This window comes from Ostrinia furnacalis, unplaced genomic scaffold (assembly GCF_004193835.3).
Source record: "Ostrinia furnacalis isolate ACB-3 unplaced genomic scaffold, ASM419383v2 OfSCF4045, whole genome shotgun sequence".
Lineage (NCBI taxonomy): Eukaryota > Metazoa > Arthropoda > Insecta > Lepidoptera > Crambidae > Ostrinia > Ostrinia furnacalis.
Genome location: NW_021134284.1, coordinates 636261 through 649946, shown reverse-complemented (window position 1 = coordinate 649946; position 13686 = coordinate 636261). Strand labels below are relative to the sequence as shown.

Genomic DNA, 13686 nt, shown 5'->3' with positions numbered 1-13686 from the left:
TTTTTAAACAAATATTTTCCCAGTCATGAAATGACCTATTGACTTAAGGGTCTATTCCATCTACCGTCATCAGCTTTTTTTAGCTAAAAGTTCTTTTAGATTTTGAATTTGGATAAAAGAACCGAAATTTCACTGACTGACTGACTCATTCATCACGAAATGTCAAAAACTTCAATAGGCCAGTAGAATTAGATTTTAAATCGGAAATAATTCCTACAATAGAATTTAAATTATTGCTTTAATGGCTTCATTGGTTGCCCATTAAGACTCCTAGGTTTCCAAATGATTTAATGCAGGATTAAGTGCCCTTCAACCGTCATGAAGACCACTTTACGATAGGATTGTAACTGGAAAACCGAAATAACGCCCCTTCCGGGAGCCCCCACCACTTAAGCACAACTCCGTCGAAGTCGAAAACCTAGGAGAGTCTTAATGGGCAACCAATGAAGCCATTAAAGCAAAAAAAAAAAATTATTCTAAAAAGGAATTATTTCCGATTTGATTCATTTTTGTGTTTAATTCTACTCCACTACAAGTGTTAGGAATATAAAATTTTGCAACGTCTTTTAAAAGATTGCAGACTTCAAATCTCCTTCAGATTTTTAAGCTCTGTCACGTCATATTATGTCAATGTCACCCCTCCCATACCCTACTGATTGAGTTAAGTGCTAGACCTAGTTTAACTTTCGAATTCAAGTTTAGGCAATAAATTAAAAAGTTACGCAAATTAACGTTAACCTTCAAGAATATGAAGCTAGTTTCGCAATGTACTAGGCACGCATGTATATGGGTGACCTTATGTAGGTACTATCACTGTTAAATACGATCATTTCAGTGTATATAACTATTTTATGTGGCATCTTATAGAGTTGTAATAAGAGAGAGATTGCAACAAAAAAGTGGAGTCTGTTGTGCAACCGATTGTAGTAATAATGATGAATTAATAATAACAGCTAGGGACTGGAATTCACTCCCTGCTGCTGTCTTTCCCGAATACTATAATCCGGGTCCGGGTCAAGGCGAGAGTGAATAGGCACATACACACTTACGGGGCAGATGTACCACACTGTATCAACTGTATCCCACTTATAGACCACAATCGCACTTGTTGTTAAGCAACAAGTGCGATTGTGGTCAAATACCTACCTTGATAAGTATAAAAAAAGGTTATGGCTTTTTAACACAAAAAGAAGAAAAAAAAATCATTAAAAAACATTAAAAATTCCATGTTGTCATTCCTGACTCCTGGCCATCCCATTTCGATTTTAACGAGTATTTTATTCTTCTTGGGGATCCGTATTTATAACAAAATCCCTAAAGAAATAAAAGATCTTAATATAAATATGTTTAAAAATAGACTACACAGGTGGCTTATGAACCATAGTTTTTATGAAATAAAGGATTTCTTGACATTCAAATATGTATAAATGTAATTTTTGACATAGCTGACATAATTAATAATTTATTGGACGTTTATTATTGTAAAACTGTACTGTACTGTTGAAAATTGATATAATTATAATGACATTGTTTCTTTTTTATGTATTAATATTCAAACTTGCATGCTTCTTGATGTAGCAAAACATGTGGACTTATTTTATAGCTGTAACAACTGTATACCATGTTTTATGCAAATAAACAATTATTCTATTCTATTCTATTCTATTCTATTCTTTTCCAGATTGATGCCCGCTGTACTCGTAGTCATGGCTCTAGCTATGACCTGGGTGCCTCACTTGGGGTCTGGCCCCATGTGGGACGCCGTGGTCAAAAGAGAGCGGGACATGTGCCGAGCCAACTGGTGGCAGCTGGTCATCCTCATGCCTAATCTGTTCCCCTTCGAGCACCTTTGTTTGCCTCAGGCTTGGTAATTGATTTGACTTCTGATTTGATTTTTATAGTAGAACGTTTCGGGAAACGTAGTGTGGGATTTCCACCGGTTATCCTCATACCGATTTTCTTCCACTTTGAGTATCTCTGCTTCAGCACGGTAGGTAAGTGGTTTGACTACAGATAAAGCATTTATGTCTTGTAATAAGGGGCGCTCACTTATAATAAGATGAGTATACCTCTCATTCCTGTTTTAGCATTTTGTTTTGTGATGAATAAATACTAATATTCCGCCTCGGTATAATTATGTAGTGGAGAACGCCCAATTACTTAATAGAATGATGACCACCAGAGTTTAGCCGGCATTGACTGGATGTTAAAAGCGGGAGATCGTACTTTGTGGCATTCCTTCCTTGGAATCTCCCAACGCTTACGTCCGGTATTAGGCCATGAAACTGAGCTCTCTTTACCATCATCATTTCAACTAATGGCATTATCATGGCTTCTTTAACAGTTTCACTCATTTATATCTAGCGATTACATAGTTAAATTCTCTCGAATCCGGATTCCTGGATTCCATAGATATCTAGCTATGATCTCACAAAGATCCAAAATCTAACTTAGATTACTATAACTCTACCTTCACCAAATAAATAATTCATTCAAAAATTTCTCGTTCACCTTACCAACCGGCTACTAATGGACAACCTTGCGCATGAGTCGGTCAAATTGACCACTCAAATATTGTGTTACAACAGAAGTAAAATAAACCTTGGCAACCGTCAAATTGTTTGCCAGCGTAAAGAGGACATCTTGATTTTTGCAAATAATAATATGTTGCCACATTTTATGTTTGCAGTTCTGGATATTATTATTATTATTAAAATAAAATTATATGTTAAGTTCTGCTTCATGGCATTTGTAAGAGACAAATAAATAGGGCATAAAGTCTTAACCCTGTATATTGTTGGACTACGTCATCATCATCATCATCATCATTTTAACCATAGGAAGTCCACTACTGAAAATTCTCGTAGGTTCTTCCTCAATGATTTCCATATTGACCGTTTGGAAGCGGTCTGCATCCAGCGCCTTCCTGCTACCTTTATGAGGTCGTCGGTCCACCTTTTGAGTGGACCACGCTGCGCTTTCCAGTACCTGATTCCAGGATTCTGGCTAGTATCTACAATGATTAATATTGAATAGTAGTATGCCTGGATGCGGGGAGAGCAGACCGGTTGTTAAGGAAATCCTTAGGGGAGGCCTTTGTCCAGCAGTGGACGTCCTTTGGTTGAATCAATGAATGGAAGTAAACAAATAGTAATGCGACACACATGATTGCTTCGTCACGGATAGGAATCGCATAAATTGTATATTTCGACAAAACTTCGTCGGTCATACGTCATGGATTCGCATAATAATAATGCAGCGTATCCTCTGTTTTGCAATTGCATTCTAGAAATTAATTTGTAAACGTAATTAGTTAGGTATCTGGTTAAAATGGACATGAACAGTTAATTACAAATAAATAAATTGAAATTATATGAAGATGTTCTATGTTTATAAAACTTAATGTTATTTAAATGACTTGACCCACTCTGCCTTGACATACGAGTATTACTTTGGAAACTAATTGAAAAATTCACACTAAGTTTATGACAAGTATCTTCACGAGTCTTTTTATTCTACAAATCACAAACACCCATATTTTTTTCATATAATTACCTTAGTATGTTTTTGTTTTAAAAACAGCTGGCTATCAAAATAGGGCATCTCTGCAAAAGCAACAAGATTTTATCTTCGAAGGTCTACATGAGAAATTGCAAGCAACTTATCCACCATTTGCAAGATTGCTAATACGTTTTAGTAAAATGCCACAGCGTTACTATTTTCGTCTGTATAAAAGGTTTAAAAATTGAGTCATTCGACATTAATTAATAATTGTATAGTTGTCGGCCGTTTGGCGTAGCGGTTCAATGGACTACTATGCCGAGAGGTCCGGGGTTCGATTCCCGGGGCAGAAATTGAAATGAAGAATTTTAATTTCTGAGACGGGTCTGGGTGTTACTATGTATAATATGTATGCATTTAAAAAAAAAGTATATAAGTAGTATATCCGTTAAGCTAGCACCCATAACACAAGCATTAAGTTGCTTACTTTGAGGCTAGCTGGCGCTGTGTGAAATTGTCCAAAGATTTATTTATAGTTAGCAATGACCTTCGAATAGACGTACTGACCTATTTCGTAGATGATCAGACAATATTAATTTCTTTATTGAATTATTACTATAATTTTCTGCTTTACTTTATTCATTTTGCTGAAGGTCAGCCTTGGAAGTTTGGAAATTATGTCAAGTATTTACTATCTAGAATCTTAAGGATTCCCATAAATCTTTTTTTTTGTGTAAAAGATTATTAGCAATTTGTATTGCCCAAATAACTAATAGTCCCGTTAGCCCCTCGTGGTAAGCTAAATAAGCTTGTGTTACGAGTGGGCTCACCACAATAGTCGAGCGGTGGTGGAATTCGAACCCGCGTTACAACTTTGTACTTTTTTTTTGCCAGAGGCTAATGAAGGATTTGGCTTATATTTACCACACTAACTGCAGACTTCTGCAGTGTAGACAAAATTACCTAATGATGATAATGATGTAATTCCCCAGGTACCTTGGCACAGACACGCAGCTCTTCCTCATAACCCTGGTGGTGATGCTGATCATATGGCGGTGGCCGAGGAGTGGGGTCCCGGTGCTGACGTCTGTCATGGCCATCAGTCTCATCATACCCTTCCTGCAGAGCTACTTCATGGAACTGCTGCCTATAAGAGTCAGTCTTTTCCCAGAGTAAGTTTATTTTTATGTTATAGTGACTCCTAATTTAAAATTTACTTATTAAGGGAGAGTCCGCTAATTTGGACCAGTTTTTTTCAATCCCATTTTACACATAGTTTTCTTTTGTTTTTGCTAATGTCCATGGTATATAATAAAAGATACATTATTCAACTTACTATTTCATAAGTATTAATTAACATGATTGTTGTATATTTAGCACAAATCAACAAAGTACGAGTTCAGAGCTTCGGTCCAATTTAGCCAACCGGTTCGATAATTTGTACCACAGGGTTACTAAATTGGATTTCAATAAATTTCAAGCTTATAAAAAAACTAAGGCAAAATATTATGCGATACATTCTTAACAAATTAGGAAACGAAAAGGAACAGTAGTTAAAAAAGGAACATAGACAATCGATATTGTTTTACACGATATCACGATTTTGAGTACAAGTTTTGTAATTCCAATTATCGTAACGCACACTTGTACCTAATCTACTTTGCCAGTCTTTTGCTTTCATTTATTGTTATTCAAACATAACTATGCTATTATAACTTCAAAATATGATTTACTAAAAAAAATTTCAAAATCCTTTGGTAAAGTTCCATACAACTTGATGTGGTACAATTTAGCCGACTAGGTGATAGTGCTTTTTAAAAAATCGGTAAAAAATATAGCTTATAAATACCGAAAAATGTTTCAAATAATTGTAATCCACACTAATTTACGCTTCTAAATAATATATTAGAAACACCCTGTGATTAAATTTAACAAAATTACAAACTAAACGTGTATTGTCAAAAGTTACTTGAAAACAATGAAAAAATACTTTTCAAAATAAAACACACGTGTTTGTTGTCACGGCAAAAACCACATGGCCGATATTAATTTATTTTAGTTGTGTATCGCTGAGTGTTGCAATTACAGACATTCAATAAATACTTTACGAAATATGAGGGTGGCTACAATTTACCCGGCGGTACAATATACCGAACTCTCCCCTATATTTTTTTTACTACAAAATCTTGATCTGCGACTTTGCGTCTGCTTTTGAAACATGTTGTTTTTAGGATTATTTATTTGCAAATATTCTAAATCTGAATATTTGTGATTGAAAATATTTAACTATATCTATTGTGGTGAATCCATTCGTAACAAAAGCATATTATATTTAACTAAGCTTGAAGGATTAACGGTCCTTTAAATTAAAAAATAAAATTGTTTCATTGTTTGATTTACTAGGTGCATACATGCAGTGCAGTACCCATGTGTATAATACGATGAACATTTCATTCAAATCAAATCAAATCAAATCAAATAAAATCAAATCAGTTTATTTGCGTTGTCAACTCTTTCTCGTTTCCATTTTCGTCAATATTGTATACTTTTGTTTTCAGATCTATCCGAGACATCTTCGGGTCAAACCTGACGTTCTACCACGCATATGTGTCAGCTCAAGGCAACTGGGCTGGGTACCACCTGGGCGTCTTGACAGCCTACTTCTACCACCGGGCTCAGACTGAGAAGTGGAACTTGGGCAATTCTCTCGTAAGTTTCTAACGTTTCTAATTAGGGGAGACTGGGGCTGGTTTTAACAGGGGTAAATACTAACAGCGTAATTACATAGAACCTATTCGACTTACCACGCTAATTCCAACGCACTTTCTGCCTACGAATACGCGCGAACGTGTCTCGACTTGTAAGTTGCCGGCCAAGCGTCACGGGAGCAGGTTGCGTCAGACGCCTCCAATTTCACAGGAAAATGAACTTTTTTACGTGTTTAATTTTTTGCATTACTCTTTAAATATGTATCGTAGAAAATNTTAATCATTGAATGAAGTTACCAACCAGTTGGTAACTGACATTGTTATTAGTTACTAACCTGCTAATGACGTTTTAATGAAAATAATAGAAATCAATATTGATTAAATAAACAACTTAAAAAATCGAACTGCCTAATAGGCCAGAAGAATTACATTTAAAATCGGAAATAATTCATACAAAAGATATTATTGTTTTAATGGCTTCATTCGTAACCCATTTAACTATCCTAAATTTTCGACGTCGACGGAGTTGTGCTTAAGTGGTAGGGGCCCCCGAAAGGGGCATTTTTCGGACGCGTAAAGGACTTACCCTATCGAAAACTGGTCTTCATGACGGTTGAAGAGCATTTAATCCTGAATTTAATAAGACCAAATTTATATGTTTTGGACAAACTGTCCTCGTTCTTATCTTCGAAAAAGTACAAAATGTACATAATATGTATAATTAATGATCCTCTCCACGTCCAAAGGCTCGATACCCGCAGGATTCCAAGTTTTGAAAATGACCGCCTCAACCAGTGTAACCCTGTCAAGGCTTACGAGCTGGATGCGCCTATATCTTGTTCGTCCCAGCCATTCGATACGTTGCCTAATCGATGCCTGGTATGGAAACACAGAGTCGTTCAGGAGAGTGCAAGAAAGAGGTGCAGTAACCGCAGTTAGGGACGACTGGGACGAACAAGGATAGGTGCATCCAGCTCTTAAGCATTGACTCAACCAGCTTAACCCTGTTAAGCTGGTTGAGNTGAATTTTCGGTAGGTGATCTTTCAAGTCTTTGATGTTATTTTATGAAGTTATTAACCGCTTTCAATACGAGAATAGTATGTAAATTAATACTCATATAACTAGGAATATACTAGGGATATTTTTAAATAATTTTTATTTTGAAAATATAAAAAAATAAAACGTTTAATCATTGAATGAAGTAACCAACCAGTTGGTAACTGACATTGTTATTAGTTACTAACCTGCTAATGACGTTTTAATGAAAATAATAGAAATCAATATTGATTAAATAAACAACTTAAAATATCGAACTGCCTAATAGGCCAGTAGAATTACATTTGAAATCGGAAATAATTCATACAAAAGATATTATTGTTTTAATGGCTTCATTTGTAACCCATTAAACTATCCTAAAAGTTCGACGTCGACGGAGTTGTGCTTAAGTGGCGGGGGCCCCGCATTTTTCGGACGCGTAAAGGACTTACCCTATCGAAAACTTGTCTTCATGACGGTTGAAGAGCATTTAATCCTGCATTTAATAAGACTAAATTCATATGTTTTGGACAAACTGTCCTCGTGCTTATCTTCGAAAAAGTACAAAATGTACATATAATTAATGATCCTCTCCACGTCCAATGGCTCGATACCCGCAGGATTCCAAGTTTTGACAATGACCGCCTCAACCAGTGTAACCCTGTCAAGGCTTACGAGCTGGATGCGCCTATATCTTGTTCGTCCCAGCCATTCGATACGTTGCCTAATCGATGCCTGGTATGGAAACACAGAGTCGTTCAGGAGAGTGCAAGAAAGAGGTGCAGTAACCGCAGTTAGGGACGACTGGGACGAACAAGGATAGGTTCATCCAGCTCTTAAGCATTGACAGGGTTAAGCTGGTTGAGTCGGCCTTTTACAAGGCTTGGGAGCCTGCGAGTGACGAGCCATTGTACGTAGAGAGGGTCAATAATTATACGTACATTTTGTACTTTTTCGAAGATAAGCACGAGTACGGTTTGTCCAATACATATGAATTTGGTCTTATTCAATGCAGGATTAAATGCCCTTCAACCGTCATGGAGACCAGTTTTCGATAGGGTAAGTCCTTTACGAGATATAACCGTAAAACCGAAAAAACGCCCCTTTCGGGGGCCCCCACCACTTAAGCACAACTCCGTCGAAGTCGAAAATTTAGGATAGTCTTAATGGGTAACAAATGAAGCCATCAAAACAATAAAATCTTTTGTAGGAATTATTTCCGATTTCAAATGTAATTCTACTGGCCTATTAGGCAGTTCGATTTTTAAGTTGTTTATTTAATCAATATTGATTTCTATTATTTTCATTAAAACGTCATTAGCAGGTTAGTAACTAATAACAATGTCAGTTACCAACTGGTTGGTAACTTCATTCAATGATTAAACTTTTTATTTTTTTATATTTCTCAAAAATTATTTTCAAAATATCCCTAGTATATTCCTAGTTNTTGTGACAAAACACCACAGAAACAAGACTCGCAGAGCGAGGGCGATAAGCTCGACGAACTCGGAGCGCAGCGCATGCGAGCGGGCGGGCGAGGCGGAGCGCACGTCCGTACCGTGCGATAGACTACGACAAGCGCGCGCTCTACTGGGCGGCGCTGGATCCCCCAGCCATAGAGTATATCTACCTCAATGGCACTGGCAGGAAGTTATTAGCAGACAACATACTCATGCCGTACGCGCTCACTCTGTACGGAGAGAAGGTGTTTTGGGGTGACTGGAATACTGGTAAGTTATGTACTCGTATGTATTGGTGTTGGTGGGGGAATCGTTGAGCTAGTGCCAGTCTGTGTTCAACTATCACTCGGGTCGGACGTTCCTATCGCAAGACTGATGGTTCACTCAGTTCCGATACAACTCTAGTGCTGTAATTATTTTCGTGAATACACTGAGTTCATTAATTTTTACGAGTGGATTTTGCCTGAGACCTACGCCATGAACCCTGAACCAGAGGACCCTGTCGCCAGCGACAGCGACGCTCATCCATCCCTGTACCTCTAGCATGAATAACTTTCGTCTTCAAATCGTTTGCGTATTCGACAAAATTAGTTACTCAACCTTCGAATTAAACGATAACGTGACAATTTTGATTCTCAAAATAAGTTTCGTGCAACCATTTTTCATACTAAGTTCACTTTACGACACGTTCACAAGGGCGCTGTTGCAGTTTTCGTACTAAATCTGCATACGATTCGAACTCGAAAGTTTTTCGTGCTAGCCGTACTGGTCTCGACAATTATAACTAACAATGTAAATACACGCGGTCGCGGTCTCGGAGCTCTCCGAAAGCGGGAAAGCTAGCGACCGCCTCCCCGCCGCGGGCTGCGGCGATAGCGCTGTGTGACATGAACCGCTCCGCGACCGCTTCGCGCTGGATCGCTTTAAGAGCGTTNTGTTTATTTTATGAACGGTAAGGAACCGCATTTAATTTTATTAGTGTTTCTAATAAACATTGATTATTATTTTGTTGTTTATCTTAGCCAAAATCCCATTCCTAACTATAAATCATTTCTTACCCCCCCTGTTAAAACTTTCCCCAGCGATGTTAAAACCAACCCCAAACCGGGGGTAAGATCTAACAAGTGACTTGTTTGGCAAAACTCGATTTTTCTCAGATATGGTAATTATTATATACATTTTGTTGTACTTTACGTAAAGCTCATTAAATTTGACATCACGTACCAAAAAACCATGTTTCTTGCTAAAGCAGTTTAGAAAATATTACGCTCAAATCAAAATTTGTTAGAACCAGCCCCAGTCTCCCCTACACTTTAAAGTACTTGGAATTTAGACTCATCATCATCATCATAATTTCAGCCATAGGACGTCCACTGCTGAACATAGGCCTCGTCTAATGCTTTCCACGTTGATCGATTGGTAGCGGCCTGCGTCCAGCGCTTCCCTACTACTTTTACGATGTCGTCGGTCCACCTTGTAGGTGGATATCCCACTTTATGGACTCCCACTGGAAATCAGAGTACTTACGAGTTTTAAGCATGAATTCGTAGTATTTGGAAGCTGACATTTATTACTCACTTGCATTATCAAAATGAGAAAGTTAACAAAAGAAACACTTTTAGTTGTTTATTTGGTTTTTACAAATGCATTCTCCCTGCGGGGTAGTAAAATAAATTAAAGTAGGTAATTGAACCAAAATGGCAACCACTCAGCTTGTGTCAGACCTAAGTAGGTAAACCGTAAGTGATGAAGCTGTACAAAGTACCTCTGTTGAAATATTCAGCTGTTCAAAAATATTCTGGGCAACTTTTAGTAAGACGACATCATAAGCTTGCTAAAAACTTCTATTCGAAAGGGATGTAAACTAACTACAGTAATTGCCTGAAGGCACCTAGCAGTCTAACTTGTTCAACACTTTTCATTACATTCAAATATCACATTTAACTTACTTTTTCCAGCTCCTCAAACTCCTGTTCCTCGCGTCAGTCCCGATTGCTTTCGGAGCAGTCTTGATGGGCTGGGACCTTCACCACAGGGAGGCATCGGCCCTCGAGTCCGCTGTCTTCAACGCGTTGAACCAGAACTTCTTCGCTCTAGCCATGTGTGTCTTCATCATTGGATACTTCTACAGATTAAACAGTGAGTAGAACATAATTATTACTACTACTAAACTAACCAATAGACAAAATATTTACATGTCTCTAGTAAATTACAGAAAGTCGTTTTCCTACAGTGAAGATTAATGGCCTAATAACTTTAAAAAATACTAAGTTGTGTTTCGATTATCATACGAAATTCTTAATACGGAACTGATGATAGCGTTTGATACCGTTTAAAGATATGTTTTGCAAATGAATTAATAAGGAAAGTTATTTAATATTTTTCTTTTTATCTATCACAGAAGTGATTATAACATAAACACTAAATAAATCAGCAAATTCACAGAGGTGTTCCGCAAGGATTAACTTTAAGACCTTTTCTGTTAAAGGCAACTCTTATACCTCAAAACTTGAATTAATCAATTGATATTTTTACAGAAATCTACGTAGGCTCAGTAGAGTGGGGTCCCCTCCAGCCTCTGGGTAGGATGTCGTACTGCGCTATGTTGTTGCACGCCACAGTCCTGAGGACATATGGAGGACAGATGAGGAGGTCTTTCTATGCTACCGACTACACCGCGGTAAGTAAATGATATAATAATATAATTGTTTAATAAGTATTTGAAATTGTAACCGTCCCTAAGAATTAGACCAAGAATCAACATTTATATGGGACGGAGTCATATTCAAATTCGAATTCAAATAGTTTATTCAGTACATAGGCCCTTTCCAGGGCACTTAATCACGTCCCAAATAGTTATAGCTTGCCTTACCACCATTTCGGGACAATATATGGGCTGGTGCTGAGAAGAAGTGGCGGAAGAAACTCAGTCACCTTTGTCAGCCACTTTTTCAATCCAATACAGTACTTTGTTGCTTACATGATACGCAACAGAGCATATAAAATATAAATCAATGCAGTAGTTTTGGAATCCACAGACCAAGATTCACAAAACTGCAATTTTAAAATGTACATTACCTAACCTTTTCGATTGCCATTTTATGTTTACTATTTACGTAATTTGATTTGTTTTGATACTGTTCACCAGATAATGCTCTTCGCGGGAATCGTATGCACCACATACCTCTGGGCGCTTCCCCTATATCTCTTCGTGGAAGCCCCAGCCTGCCAGCTTCAAAAGATCCTCTTAGGCCCTAAGAGGAAGCCTAAAATGGAGCAGGAAGACAACAACGGAAACCAGGTCAAGCCTGGCATATCAACGGTGTCAGTGTCCACTGTGTCTACTCATATTTAGGTGGTTAGATTTAGGGTTAGATTTTGGGTAAGTTGAGATTCGACCGGACAAAGACTTGGGTCCTTACAAAATAATGCTCAAAATTTGATTCTTACACCCATATTCACAAACATTACTATGAGGTCTCACAGTCCATGTGGACGCACAGGGTCACTCACACACGGACCAATCACAGAGTTCTATTCAACGCTGTGCGTTCGATTTGCGGATACGGGTGTTAGATTTGTCCTATAATGGGTCAATTTATTGAATGAAATTCATCCAATCAATGAATATAGGCAATTTCTTTGTGGTCTAGTCATCTTCAGCTTGATCATCACTTTCCATCAGACGAGATGCAGGTCATGAGCTTCCTCGTTGTGAATTAAAGAAATCAAAAGCCTTAAGCTTAATCTAAGCTTCAGATTGAATCGAGTTTTAAGTGTCATTTTGTATGGACCACAGATAGATCTTCTTTTCAATTTTCCTTTATCTGTGTTACTGTGAAACCAATGATAATTATCTTTATTTTTAAACCTATTACCATTGTCCAGTTATACATATAATAAACCTCTGATACTTAGGCACTTATTTGAATTGAGATTTCCAGCTGATTGTGCTCATCTTCTAAGTACTCAAGGATAACGTTTCTCTCTCGTCATACTGAAGCAGTGTACCAGAGGCTTAAAGATTTCCTTTTTATTGTTACTGTGTATAGTTTTACCTCTTTACCTTGTCATTTAGTTTCTAAGTTCCATAAGACTTACGTACCTGTACTTGGATTAAACCATGCAATAGTTTTCAACTTCTTATCCTGTAAGACGTTGACAAATCTTTAAGAAAGCGTTAAGTATGCAATAATTACCTGATAACAAAAATATCGGCAGATTTATTATATTGGTAGAATGATCAAATAATCAGTGTTCTATTATTGTGTCGTGCGTAACTATAGTCTGGTCGCCGAGCACGTAGAATTTTGTCCAGTGACTCCAAGCTACCCATCCTTGTCGCTCGCGAGTAAATTATGTTGCTATCGCGCTCGCACACTCACTGCGGGCGTCCGTCGCACAGTCGCGACAGCAATATAATTACGCGCGAGCGATAAGGATGGGTAGCTTGGGGTCATTGGACAAATTTCTACTTGCTCAAAGACCGGGGTTTATAACTCGATTAAGCTAACTGCGCACCTCCCCACGTTCGCCCCGTCCGTACCAGAGCGTCGATGTGACGTCACGGCTCTGCCAGGTGCGCAGTTAACTTGACCAGGCTGTAAGTCTTAAGTCTGGTATTATAATAGTATCATTTTGCTCAACATATTTTATTCTTTATTATGGATGTGATGAATAGTTAGGAATATTTTACGATAACTTTGTACCGCTAGTAATTAAGCAGATAGGCAATGTAAATATTATGTTTAATAAAAAATATGTTACGAAGTGGAAGTTTTATTGCTAAGTGAACCCATATTTTTCGTTGTGTAAGTTTTTAGTTGGAAAATCCAATTTTTAAGTTCCTAGATAACTTAATTACCGCTTTTTCCTGTTTTCATTCTCGTATAAAAAACTTCTTCTTATTTTGCTTATGGCTAGGTCTATGGGTCTATGCTATGGCCAGGTCAATTGTCAAATCTACCACTTGTCAGTTTCT

At 37.6% G+C, this 13686-nt stretch overlaps 1 protein-coding gene across 1 annotated transcript in view; it reads left to right on the top strand.

Moving 5' to 3' along the window:
• Window positions 1-13072, top strand: part of LOC114358602 (O-acyltransferase like protein) — a 38986-nt gene extending 25914 nt beyond the window's left edge. The window contains exons 8-13 of the mRNA XM_028312623.1: window positions 1682-1867; window positions 4494-4673; window positions 6060-6210; window positions 10664-10844; window positions 11243-11385; window positions 11854-13072. Coding sequence (XP_028168424.1) covers window positions 1682-1867; window positions 4494-4673; window positions 6060-6210; window positions 10664-10844; window positions 11243-11385; window positions 11854-12060 — 1048 coding nt within the window. The 3' untranslated portion in view covers window positions 12061-13072. The remainder of the gene's footprint in view (window positions 1-1681; window positions 1868-4493; window positions 4674-6059; window positions 6211-10663; window positions 10845-11242; window positions 11386-11853) is intronic.
• The last annotated feature ends 614 nt before the right edge of the window (window positions 13073-13686 follow it).